A 13,182-nucleotide genomic window follows, 5' to 3' on the forward strand; every position below is an offset into this window, starting at 1 on the left:
TGACATGGTTCCAAATTCAGATGAGACGTCAAAGTTCTTGTTGATAATGCTTTGATTGTGAAGCATAACCTAGACAGAGATTCTTATTAAAAACACTTATATGATTATCCATCATTAATGTCTGGGAAACAAACATTTGCTTTTTCTGGCCAAAGGTTGTTTTTTTGTTAAATAATGCTTTTGGAGGGCCTTTCAGTGAGTAGGCCAACTAAATATGGCTTCTGAGGATAATTGAGACACTTAAATTGCTATATTTTAACATTACTTCAAATCACTTGGGAAAAAGTGAGTCAGTGAGATATCCAGCATTTTGCAGTAAAAAGTGAACACTTCATTTGTGCTTAACTCATTTGAAGAAGTGTTTACTGGATTATCTTAGTACGTGACCCTCATCTAGTCTGGCTGACACCAACTCTGTGTAGTCCCGTGGGTCACATCAGCCAGGCTACTCTGCATCACCTTTCCAGGTTGAATGCACCGATTGTAAGTCACTTTGGACACGGTAAGTCTGCTAAATGGCCAAAATGTACTTCTGGAAGAGAGAGGACGAGAGCCAGTCGAAAAAAGCTCCATGGGTCCTGGAGTAGAAAGACTTTATTCTCTGTTAGGAGACATCTGTACAGTAATATCAAATGCCACTTTATTTTCAGATTTGTTTTTAAAGTTTAACATCCGCACTATGCAAACATTGACAATAGTTGACCAAAAATAAGACTAGTCAAAGCTTGCCAGGAAGGTCAAGACGATCTGCTTAAGCTGGGCATCCGCGGTTTCTGAGATTTTGCCATCAGCTCTGCAAGCAGAAACAAAAGGGGTTAAAATATGTTCACGCCATGGTACAATAACGTACAAAAGGAGTCCAATAACAATACCGAACATAAAGCTAAAGCTGGCAAAAACGTGGTGGTAGTTGATTTGATTTACCTAATTTGTGCTAGGAGGTCCTGGTGCTGGCTGAGAACATGTTGAAGAAAAGCCTTCTCAAACTTTGTGATCTTGGTTGGGTCCATTTTGTCCAAGTGTCCCCTCACACCAGCATAGATGACTGTAACCTGCTCCTCAATGGCCATGGGGCCTGCAGGTCAAAAATAATGCAGTCAGTCACATAGGCAAGGGAATAAATAAAGCACAGCAGTGAACAGAGAACTTTACCAAGGACGACCAGCTGGAAATACAGAGCTCAGTTTCATCTACACAAGCAATTTATTTAACAGGGCACACGTTAATCAACATTTTAGTTGATTAAAATCATACAAATGTGACTAGAACATCGCATCCTAGGAGATACTCACAGTACTGTCCCTGCTTGAGGAGCTCAGTAAGGCGAACACCACGGTTCAGCAGCTGCTGGGTGGCAGCGTCCAAGTCGGAACCAAACTGTGCGAAGGCAGCCACCTCACGGTACTGGGCCAGCTCCAGCTTCATGGTACCTGCCACCTTACCAGGGAGGAAACAGGATCAGTAATTTTTTTGATTTAACTAGGCAAGTCAGTAAAGAACAAATTCTTATTTACAATGACGGCCTACCCCGGCCAAACCTGGACGACGCTGGGCCAATTGTGCGCCGCACTATGGGACTCCCAATCACAGCCGGATATGATACAGCCTGGATTCGAACCAGGGACTGTAGTGACGCCTCTTGCACTGAGATGCAGTGCCTTAGACTGCTGCGCCACTCGGGAGTCAAAAGTGGGACGCTTTCCCCTTCGTGTGAGTTTCTAAGGCAGGTGCCTAAAGCCAGATGACAAATACTGGCAAAAGAAATTAGTGGCCCACCTGCTTCATGGCTTTGGTCTGGGCGGCAGAGCCGACACGTGACACAGACAGACCTACGTTGATGGCTGGTCGAATACCTTTGTAGAACAACTCAGTCTCCAAGAATATCTGAGAGAGAAAAGAAGCATGAGTGGAGTCATGGGTTCAGTGTTTCAATAGAGTAAACACCGAAACAGTCAATCAATCCTAAAATGACAAGTGCCATTACCAAAAATGGCAAAATCAGGAATAAATGCGAGGATAGGTTTGAGGTAGCTCCATTTAAATCAGATCGTTACAATTATATTTTCAGCTCCTGGTTAATTATGAAATCCATATTTTAGCACACCTGTCCGTCTGTGATGGAGATGACATTGGTTGGAATGTAGGCGGAAACATCACCGGCCTGGGTCTCAATGACGGGCAGGGCAGTGAGGGAGCCGCCTCCGAAGTTTTCGTTCATCTTGGCTGCTCTCTCTAGCAAACGAGAATGGAGGTAGAACACATCCCCGGGGTAGGCCTCACGACCGGGGGGACGACGTAGCAGCAGGGACATCTGACGGTAAGCCACAGCCTGTGACAGGTGGGAAGCAAGGTTTGCGTCACATGAAGGTTGAGCATAGAATAAGTGCCACCCTATACCCCATAGTGTTTTACTGCATTGTCAGAGCCGCATAGGGCTGGTGGAAGTAGTATATTAACTGAAGAATAGCGTTATTTAAGATCATCCTTAATCACATATCGACTTCCAAGCCCCATCGCTTGAACTGACCTGCTTGGACAAATCGTCGTAGATGATGAGGGCGTGCTTGCCGTTGTCTCTGAAGAACTCTCCCATGGAACACCCAGAGTAAGGGGCCAGATACTGCAGGGGAGCGGCATCGGAGGCTGTGGCGGACACCACAATGGTGTACTTCATGGCGTCGGCGTCAGTCAGCCTCTTCACTAGCTGGGCCACAGTGGATCTCTTCTGACCAATGGCGACGTAGATGCAGTACAGCTTCTTCTTCTCATCAGTGCCGTCGTTGAAGCGCTTCTGGTTGATGATGGTGTCGATGGCAATGGCGGTTTTGCTACAAAGGAAAGACACTGGAATTGTATAATTTATAAAAACCCAAGTGAATGACAAAACATGCATGTGTAACAGCAGTGCATTCTGTTCTGCTCCAAGCGGGGAACGAACAAGCAACCTTCTGCACAACACACACAACTCAAAGCCAACCGTCTTAGCCAACACACCAAGTGACTAGTCCGTCACTCTGTGAGCGACACTTGCCTTTAGATCTTAGGGAAGGTGTGAGGTCACCGATTTACTTCAGCCAATTTGCTACAGGTGATTTCCACATCCACTACACACGTATGACCATAAGTCGACATATGACATGTCTACCATGAAAAACACAAGGAGCTGATTAACAGGCCTTTACTTGACCATTGTCCTCAATAACAAGATGAACTGCTGGTTTAGGAATAAGACATAAGTGGATAAGACAGACATTACTTAATTTTCCCCTCCAATTTCCCCAGGCATTAGCAACTACTACAACTCAAGTTCACATGGTATAGGAATTGAATACCGAGCCTAGCCAGGGCAGCAGGTAGCCTAGTGGTTAGAGCGTTGGACTAGTAACCGAAAGGTTGCAAGATCGAATCCCCGAGCTGACAAGGTAAAAATCTGTCATTCTGCCCCTGAACAAGGGTGTTAACCCACTGTTCCTAGGCCGTCATTGAAAATAAGAATTTGTTAACTGACTTTCCTAGTTAAATAAAGGTAAACAAACTAAAATATTCACACCTGTAGGGCTATAGTCTTACCCAGTCTGCCTGTCACCGATGATCAGCTCACGCTGACCTCGGCCAATGGGCACCAGGCTGTCCACGGCCTTGATGCCAGTCTGCATGGGCTCTCTCACAGAAATACGGGGGATGATGCCAGGGGCCTTAAGACCCACACGCCTACGGATGCTGGACCCAAGGGGACCCTACAAAGAAGCAGTAGCAAAGAAAATATTACTTTACACCCATCACTATCAGTTATCTAGGCCAGCGGTAGCTTTTCCTTTCCGGGGACCACTGTCAAAAGTTTGAGGACCACCATTTGCGGAGGTGCAGATATCTTTTTTTACATAAAATATCTTAGATTTGGAATACATTTCATCAGCAACTAACAGATTAAAGGCCTATTATTACATATGGATTTTTGCTAAACAATTTGCATTGTGATAAGTAATATAAAATTGTTTAACATTATAGTCCCAACTTATTAAAAAAAAAAAAAAAACATTCGAACCACCTGCAGTACCCCCGCGGAGCACCAGATGTCAGCAGACAATAGGTTGAAAAACACTGATCAAGGCCCAGAATATTCTCAAAAGTAGATGCACAACATAAACAGCAGTATAGTGCTGACATCAACAAAGAGCAAGAAGCGAGAGGCTAATCTTCTCTGCAGTCATCACACAGCGTAGGAGTGAGAAGCATACGCATGTGCAGATCCTATGCGAGTGCATCATCATGCATTGCACTCGTCTGCAATGCCTTTGGTTCACCCTGCTGGTCGTGGCAACCTCATAACACTGAGGCTCAGGATTTACAGCGTTAAACTATTGCTTATCATAACCTACGAGTAAACCTCAGGGTAAGTCCTGACCTTGCCGTCGATGGCATTTCCCAGAGCGTCCACCACACGACCCAGCAGTTGCTCACCGACGGGCACGTCCACGATGGCTCCGGTTCTCTTGACGATATCGCCCTCCTTGATGAGCTTGTCATTACCGAACACCACAACACCGACATTGTCGGGCTCCAAGTTCAGAGACATGCCCTGGATGAGATTAGAGAACACTGTTACTCAAGAGTTCAGAGTTTTGGTGGAATAGACCAGCAGACAACACGTCGCTGGATAGCGTTATGCGAGAATAGTAGAAATAAATAAACAGAATGGCAAACTCTCAGCTATCCACCTCATTTAGTGATTTACTTTTCATTCAATAATCTACTAGGCATGTTGACAGACAACACTGTTGAGCATGGCACTTGCTCAATGGTACAACTGCAGTATATATCACCCCCCCACAAAGATGTGTTATGTCATCATCAGCTTGCAAGTCATCACCCCACTGACATCCTCACCTTAAGCCCGGAGGAGAACTCCACCATTTCCTCAGCCTGCACGTTCCTGAGACCGTACACTCTGGCAATACCATCCCCGATGGACAGCACACGACCAGTCTCCTCCAGGTCAGCGCTAGTGTCAGCCCCCAGGATCTTCTCCTCCAGAATGGATGAGACCTCTGCTGTTCCTGCAGTACACATGCATGGCATTTGAGAGTTAACCAAGTAATCAGACTTCGAGGAAACTGAGAAGATGCCATGAAGATAAAGATGCTACTTCTACCGAGAATACGTTTTGAATGGCAACATGGGCTGCTCAAGACAATACGGGTTGTTCCTACCCCCAAGCTATAGAACATGTCTTAGTACAATCCACTTTCTCAAGGGACTTTGCTACTACAAAGTTTGGCAACATGTATCAGTCAAGAACTCTGACCCGTCTTGGCCATCCATGGCTTTGTGGTGTGCAGGTGCCTGGCTCCTACACATGCAGCAGCAGAAACATTTTTGGAAACCTGCAAGGAGAGTGGTTGAGATCATGTTACAATTGAAATCCTTTAAATGCAAAATAGTGACCCTCAAATCTGCATCATATTTTGAATAGCGTAATGATAGCGTTACTAGTTTACCATACAAGTTTAAAATTACCCTGCCATTAAACTGTGCCTCCTATTTCTCTTGCTTCTTCTCACTGTCAACTGTCAGAGGATGAGCTGCCATGTTGATAGTCATCATTAATTGGCAAACGATCAACAAAATGCACTGAGCATGTATAACAAACAAATAAAAGTTGTGCAACTTGGCTGACAAGATACATTACATTACAACATTGACTATAGTGTAACGCCGTTGGGTGAACTACTGTCATTTTGATCTGGTCATCGGAGGTAAAACTTTGGGGTGCTTTCAAGAAAACTGGGAACTCCAGAAAAGGGTAAAAACATGACATCAGTGATCTTAGGCCGGAGCTCTAGAAAGTTGCCCGAGATACCGACTTGGAATTCCGAGTTGAATGACTATTCAAAAATATTTTTCCCAGTTAGAGCTCGTTTACTAACACCACCGCCACTCCCTCTTCATACTGAATGACGTGTGTAACCTTTATTTAATTAGACAAGTCAGTTCAGAACAAATTCTTATTTACAATTACGGCCAAAACCGGACGACGCTGGGACAACTGTGCGCCGCCCTATGAGACATCCATACAGTCACTTGACTGGTTAATTGATCACACAGCTATATCAATGTGTCAAAACTACAAATACCACTACCGGTATAGACTTTCACAATTATGTATCTAACGTTAGGTGGAGATAGCGTGTGTAAACAGTCCGAGATGGTCGTCTGCATGCACGGACTCGTAATTTCCCAATATTTGAACACACAGACGAGGTGTTCACTTTCTAGTCGGAACTAGGAAACTCGGGTATGTCCGACTTGTTAATTTGTCCATGCAATCCGGGATCCTTGGGACGTCCATACCCCATTGAAGTTACCATTTAAAAAAAGGGTAAGGTTTACGATTAATTAAGGTTAGGGTAGGATCCCGGATAGAACTAACCCTTGCTGATTCGTTGAACGCGGCATGTATATAACTACATCCGGTTAAGTCTGACATTTCAGAGTTTCATAGTTTCCGACTAGCACGTGAACGCGGCAATAACTCTTTCAAAAAGTAGAAAAACACAACTCAGACAACACAAAAAAACTTACAAATCCAGCCCGTCGGGGAAGGGTGCGAACAAGGGCCGCGGCAACGCGAACTGACAGCATAGCTATTGATGTTTCTACGCGGATTTGTCCAACTACACGTACTGGTTAAATCACGTAAAGAAGATGGCGGACAGGGTAAAAAAGGATAGTGTGAACCGGAAATATTTGCAAAATCATATGAAATAATTGTTTAATTAATGCTATCGACTGCATTTATTATTATATTAGATTATTGGATATGAATATTGTCATCATAAAGTTGGATACAATGTTGTTTATGTCAATCATCTATTTGAACACTCTTGGGCAGACCAAACACTACTTCCGTTTTAAATAAAGAGTTTTCTCATTGGCTGGTCTATTTCAAACATCCAATCAAATACATCTCAAACCGGAAGCTGTAGAATGAACGGTGGGCGGGAAACGTTTCGGTTCACAGTAAGGATTCCCATTACTTTCAGAAAGCCACTCTCAGCCGAGAGTCAGTCTTTAACTGTATTGTTTGTCTGGGCTGCCCGTTGATATGTGTGAAAAGAACAAGAAGGTAGTGTTAATAGCAGATATGTTGATTGTGCTCTTATTTTGATCGATTTCGTTTTTTTTTTAAACCATCTCCCAGGGCTGTAAATATATGCTAACAAGCTAGTGAGTCAGCTGTAAACTTGGTGTTTGTTTACACTTTTCAGGTGAGCAAGTGGCTCAGCGCAGTCTTTGGAGATCAAACTATTCCAGAATATGAAGTTAACACACGGACTGTCGACATACTGTACCAGCTTGCAGAAGCAAGTGAAGTTCGATGCAATGAGACTTCCCTGCTCATTGAGGATCAGAAACAGAAAACGTCTGAGTATCAGGCTGATGGTAAAGTGAACATTGCATGTACTGTTAAATTAAGCTTAAGCGGTAACCTGAATGATTGAGACACTTGGGGAATATTATGTGTCACTGGTTCAACTTCAAGCCCCACTCTGGCTGACATGTCAATACAGTAATGCTGTCTAGACACACAACTGTGCACAGGGTCTTTCTTTTTTGCACTGTAATGTTGTTCCTTTGATTTTAAATCAATTTTTCTAGGTGTTCATCTCCAGAATGTTGTTTTACAAGGAGTGGGCTTATCCTCTGGAAGCTTGTCAAAACCTGCATCGGACTACCTGTCAGCATTGGTGGCAAACGCTAAGGTACTTGGTGTCCGAGACACATCTCTGAGCAGGTAATTCACTAATGCTGCCTATTTAAAGAAGTACACACAATGGCACTCACAGAAAGCCATACAAGATGGATTCTCATGATAAACTTGCAAGAAAATAATCTTACATCCATGCTGTTTGTTTAGCTTTGTGCCAGCGCTGAATAACTTGACCAATGAGCTTCTGGAATCTGAAAAGACGGACAGGAGACTTGATAGGGAACTTAATGCCCTCAGAAATAAACTTGGGGCCGTTCTTGTTCTACGGAAAACCTTCCAAGAGTAAGAGGATCACACGGTCATGAACCTGAAATGTTACATTATTTTAAATGCTCACATCTGTAAAGCTCTAGAGTTCATTAGTTTACGTAATCATCTGATTACAGGGACATCAAGAAAACAATGAAAGCTCAAGAGGTGGAGAGTGCCAAAGCAGAAGAAAGACTGCTGAATATGGACTTTGTCAAAGCAAAATCCAAAGACCTCTCGTACCGAAACAAGAAGGCAGAGGTCAGTGCCTTTGACTTCTGTCATCTTATGTGCTGTTAATGTTTACTCTCTTTTTCTTCACAGGTCAAGATATCCTTTCTGGTTCGCTTCTGGTTTTGAGATGTTGGATTGGGGTAGCTTTTGATTTATTGAGCTGGGAAGTCAAAAGTCAACCTTGGAAACATTGTCAGGTGTTTAGGGCTTTTGACTGGTAGAAATGCATTTATGTTAAACTTTTGGCTTTTGTCATAAGCAATGCATTTTCATTCTCTCACCCTCAGGACCAGCTAACATCCAGACACATGGAGAATCGAATCTCCCACCAAGCTCTGATGGAGCTATGTGAGGTATCCTCATGTTATGATGGAAGTGTTGGCTGTTCTGTTTTGCTGTGAAATGTATTGCAATGAGTTTCTGTTCTTCCCTTTGCAGCAAGTTTACACGTTGAAACAAGAAATTCTACCTTTGTCAAAGAAACTCGAACCCTACAGAGATTTGAGCCCAGTTAAGAAATGTTTATTTTTTAACTGACATTTCATTTTAATTTTCCTTTTTTTATTTTGGTGATATGCTCTGCTTAATGATATCGTTGTTCCCTAGAGTCCATCTCTTGCTCAAGTGAAAATTGAAGAGGCAAAGCGAGAATTGGTGAGTTTTGCCATTCTACAATACAACAGGAATATTGTGATGTTACTGTACATTGTCAGTTATATTTGAATTGAACTGTTTTCTCCTTGTTTAAGGCTGCAGTTGATGCTGAACTGGAGATGAAGGTGGACTTCATGAATTCCTCCTTGCCTAAAGGGCGGCCTTTAAAATGACACATGAATTTGGGGGATTGTAATTGTAGAAAGTATATGTAATGATAATAAATGTCAATGGAAATCGTAATGTTTTTCATCCAACTTGTCATGGGCTGCTTGGGCTATATATTTTTTCAAAATGTGTTAACTAAACGGAGAACTTATTTGTCTTACGAGATCTATAATGTGGTCGGGGGCTCTGTTTGGAGGGTGTGACGCAATCACGGAGCTTCCGGAGGCATGCAGGGTCCAAATTGAGCTCCGCATTGCTGTGCGCATCCCAAATGTAACAATGCGGAGAGCTCCATATATCTCTGCATTTACATGATTGTTTGACGGTAGGTGGGGGCAGGAGGTCCTGTATAAACGAAAACTCAATTCCTTGACAACGGCTCTACTCCACTGCTCTGTGAAGTGCAAGATGTATGAATGCCATGACGTCTGCAAAGGCCGTATCGCCGTAAATGCTGCACGGCAAATGCAGATGCCGGATTGACCATACGGTGCCATTTCCACTGTACAAAACATTAGGTGCACAGTGCCTTTTACACTGAGTTTGCTAAACATTAGGTGCACCCATTTTTGCCCTCAGAATAGCCTTAATTAGTGAGGGCATGGACTCTACAAGGTGTTGAAAGCGTTCCACAGGGATGCTGGTCCATGTTGACTCCATTGCTTCCCACAGGTGTTTCAAGTTGTCTGGATGACCTTTGGGCGGTGGACCATTCTTGATACACACAGGAAACTAATAAGTGTGAAAAACTCAGCAGTGTTGCAGTTCTTGACACACTCAAACAGGTGCGCCTGGCACCTACTACCATACCCCGCTTTTTATTTAACCTTTATTTAACTGCAAGTCATTTAAGAACAAATTCTTATTTACAATGCCCATTCACCATCTGAATGGCATACACATGTCACAAGGCTTAAAAATTATTATTTAACCTTTCATCTACACTGAATGAAGTGGATTTAACAGAGTTACCATCATAAGGGATCATAGCTTTCACCTGCATTTACCTGGTCAGTTTATGTTATGGAAAGAGCAGGTATTCTTAATGTTTTGTACACTCAGTGTAGTTTTCTTAAATTAGTGATATGTTACAATGTGTGCATCATAGATGGTGTTAGCTATACACAAACGGAAATAGTGAATTCTTCCATTGTAGCCGTTATACCTTCAGTTGCAGATTGTTCGCCAAAAAAACAGAATATTCATAAAGATAGTGAGAAATGCCTCTTGCATGTGTGCAGACCTTTGTTTTGGTCGCACTGTGTGATGCGCTGGCCTGGTAGCGCATCACACAGTCCGACCAAAAAAAAAGACCTACCACAGGAGGTTGGTGGCACCTTAATTGGGGAGGACGGAGTTCGTTGTAATGGCTGGAGCAGAGTTGGTGGAATGAGTTGGTCCTCCCCTCAGCAGCTTTCTGTGAGATCTACACACATGCAAGAGGCATATTCTCTGGTTTTTGGAGAACCATATGAAACTGAACATAGACATAAGATACTTTTTTTGCCCTCCATTCGGAAGAAAACATGTATTTGCAAGAACAGCTTAGTTGAAAAATTACTTTTGACCCTTTCTATTAGCCAAGGTATAACGGCTACTATGGTAGAATTCACATATCGCTGTTTTAATGTAAAGCCAAGATTGTGTGCACCTACAACAAGTAGTACTGATTATGTTATGTTTCACTATATTGGATCACTCCAATATATTGGTATCACTCCGCAGCGGAAGGATACATCCGAGGTTAGGATGTACAGATTTACTCCCATGTACACCTGAGTCACGGCTGGGGTCTGCCCCCATATATAGACCCCATGGCTGCGACACACGTTCTCTTTCATTTTCTTGGAGAACGTCTGTATGGTTTGAGGTACAGACTTTCTGAAGTTCACTTGGTAAGTCACTGGTAAGTGTAATATCTTGCGTGGAAGTATACTCACTGGCTGTTTTGCAGCCTGGAGCAGTTGGCCACACGGCCAGCCCCTCTTGAGTGCTCCACCTGCTGCGCGTGGTTGATCTGTATCTTCCGCCCGTGGTTTGTCATACTTGTGTTTCGTTAGCGTTACACTACGACTCCGTGTGCATCCATTAGTATGGTGGCTCTTGCTGCCACAAACTGTAATTTACCTTACACAACTTGCCGACTGGCTTGTTCTATGTGTGTGTTGTGAATTGCTTTAACATGCTGCATGTGGGTTTTTTTCTTGTTCTTTCCCATGCATAATGTAAGAGTATCTTGGTGGGCTTCCACTACGTTGAGACATTAACTTTGGAGTTCCTTAACGGAGTTACTCCATCATATGGTGCTGTTTTTACTGCTTGGATATTAAACCGGCTAGGTAATATTGCAGTTGGTGTAAAACAAATAAATCAAATCCATTACCTGGTTGCTGTTTTTTTGTCTGCCTGCTTTTCCCACACGGGTCTTCTCCATTTTTTGCAGAGGTACTGGGTAATTTTTCCCTCACCGGGTTCCTACTCCTCCAATCGGGTCACGACATAAGCTCCCCCAGGGCATCGGACACCTGCTCCGTGGCATTGTTGGCTTGGCTGAGCTTATGGCTTCCCTTTGTGACAGGTGTGAGGGAGGCTTCCACCCTAGGGATCCGCATACCTCGTGTATGCACTGCCTAGGTTTGAGCCACCATAGAGGGCGGTGGAGCTGGGCCTCTGCCAGGGGGCACTTCCGACTCACAGCAGAGACTGGACCATAGAGTTATGTTGCGGGCGCAGAGTCAATCGGCTTCTGGGAATACCCTACCATGGACACCATGATAGCTGCCATGGCCCTCATGACCGTGAGATTATAGGGCGGAACACGCGACTAAAGCCAGGACCCCCCCAGAGTCTTTGATGTGGACTTGAAAGCCACATATGGGTCCCTCTGCTCTCTTGGCCGCCTTACCAATGCGACCATGCTGCTGCAGGCCTACCTGCAGACTCTGTTGCCCCGGCTGCAGGAGGGTACAGAGGAGCTCCTCCAGGAAGTGATGGAGGTGTCTCGCCTGCTTTCCCTGCTCCAGAGGGATGTGGCCCACGCCAACGGATGGGCCATGGCACAGGTGGTTACCTCCCAGCTCCATCTCTGTCTGGCCCAATCCCGTCTGCCAGCTGCTGTCCAGAGCACATTTGCCACTCTCCCCATCACCCCAGGGCTGATGTTTGGCCCAGGGGTTGATGACTTGATGAACAGGGCTCCGGGCAGCCGAGCGGAAATTGAGGAAAACTCGCCTCCCTGCGGACCTGGCATCCTTTCACTCCCTCCTCTCTACATTTTCCTCTTCTGTCTCTGCTGCTAAAGCCACTTTCTACCACTCTAAACTCCAAGCATCTGCCTCTAACCCTAGGAAGCTCTTTGCTACCTTCTCCTCCCTCCTGAATCCTCCTCCCCCTCCCCCCCCTCCTCCCTCTCTGCGGATGACTTCGTCAACCATTTTGAAAAGAAGGTTGACGACATCCGATCCTCGTTTGCTAAGTCAAACGACACTGCTGGTCCTGCTCACACTGCCCTACCCTGTGCTTTGACCTCTTTCTCCCCTCTCTCTCCAGATGAAATCTCGCATCTTGTGACGGCCGGCCGCCCAACAACCTGCCCACTTGACCCTATCCCCTCCTCTCTTCTCCAGACCATTTCCGGAGACCTTCTCACCTCGCTCATCAACTCATCCTTGACCGCTGGCTACGTCCCTTCCGTCTTCAAGAGAGCGAGAGTTGCACCCCTTCTGAAAAAAACCTACACTCGATCCCTCCGATGTCAACAACTACAGACCAGTATCCCTTCTTTCCTTTCTCTCCAAAACTCTTGAACGCGCCATCCTTGGCCAGCTCTCTTGCTATCTCTCTCAGAATGACCTTCTTGATCCTAATCAGTCAGGTTTCAAGACTGGGCATTCAACTGAGACTGCTCTTCTCTGTGTCACGGAGGCTCTCCGCACTGCTAAAGCTAACTCTCTCTCCTCTGCTCTCATCCTTCTAGACCTATCTGCTGCCTTTGATACCGTGAACCATCAGATCCTCCTCTCCACCCTCTCCGAGCTGGGCATCTCCGGCACCGCGCACGCTTGGATTGCGTCCTACCTGACAGGTCGCTCCTACCAGGTGGCGTG

The 13,182-nt window shown here is 44.8% G+C and overlaps 2 protein-coding genes across 5 annotated transcripts; one reads left to right on the forward strand and one right to left on the reverse strand.

The window, feature by feature from the left end:
• Positions 1 to 560: 560 nt before the first annotated feature.
• LOC106569424 (ATP synthase subunit alpha, mitochondrial) lies at positions 561 to 6,859 on the reverse strand. Its single transcript, XM_014140773.2, has 11 exons — positions 6,583 to 6,859; positions 5,306 to 5,384; positions 4,888 to 5,057; positions 4,406 to 4,579; positions 3,571 to 3,737; positions 2,528 to 2,828; positions 2,105 to 2,329; positions 1,777 to 1,884; positions 1,293 to 1,437; positions 925 to 1,075; positions 561 to 793 (listed from the first exon to the last, which is right to left on the reverse strand). The coding sequence occupies exons 1-11, from the start codon at positions 6,640 to 6,642 to the stop codon at positions 715 to 717; spliced, it is 1,659 nt and encodes a 552-aa protein (XP_013996248.1). The 5' UTR covers positions 6,643 to 6,859; the 3' UTR covers positions 561 to 714.
• haus1 (HAUS augmin-like complex, subunit 1) lies at positions 6,481 to 9,170 on the forward strand. 4 transcript variants are annotated; one of them, XM_014140068.2, is made up of 9 exons: positions 6,481 to 6,717; positions 7,269 to 7,443; positions 7,660 to 7,795; positions 7,919 to 8,053; positions 8,158 to 8,281; positions 8,542 to 8,607; positions 8,693 to 8,764; positions 8,861 to 8,908; positions 9,004 to 9,170. In XM_014140068.2, exons 1-9 carry the CDS (start codon positions 6,706 to 6,708, stop codon positions 9,079 to 9,081), a joined length of 846 nt encoding a protein of 281 aa, XP_013995543.1. In that variant the 5' UTR covers positions 6,481 to 6,705; the 3' UTR covers positions 9,082 to 9,170.
• Positions 9,171 to 13,182: the final 4,012 nt, after the last annotated feature.

The sequence above is a fragment of the Salmo salar genome, chromosome ssa01, assembly GCF_905237065.1.
Source record: "Salmo salar chromosome ssa01, Ssal_v3.1, whole genome shotgun sequence".
Taxonomy (NCBI): Eukaryota; Metazoa; Chordata; class Actinopteri; order Salmoniformes; family Salmonidae; genus Salmo; species Salmo salar.

What these genes read in the sequence shown, in the direction of transcription:
- haus1 (XM_045722678.1), top strand. Translation starts at nt 6,988, where the DNA reads ATGAACGGTGGGCGGGAAACGTTTCGGTTCACA. An exon ending in GTCTGAGTATCAGGCTGATG is followed by an intron (nt 7,444 to 7,659) that starts GTAAAGTGAACA and finishes CAATTTTTCTAG; the next exon opens with GTGTTCATCTCCAGAATGTT. An exon ending in CTCTGATGGAGCTATGTGAG is followed by an intron (nt 8,608 to 8,692) that starts GTATCCTCATGT and finishes TTCCCTTTGCAG; the next exon opens with CAAGTTTACACGTTGAAACA.
- LOC106569424 (XM_014140773.2), bottom strand. Translation starts at nt 6,642, where the DNA reads ATGCTGTCAGTTCGCGTTGCCGCGGCCCTTGTTCGCACCCTTCCCCGA. An exon ending in AGTTCTCCTCCGGGCTTAAG is followed by an intron (nt 4,580 to 4,887) that starts GTGAGGATGTCA and finishes AATCTCATCCAG; the next exon opens with GGCATGTCTCTGAACTTGGA. An exon ending in GAAATGCCATCGACGGCAAG is followed by an intron (nt 3,738 to 4,405) that starts GTCAGGACTTAC and finishes GCTTCTTTGTAG; the next exon opens with GGTCCCCTTGGGTCCAGCAT.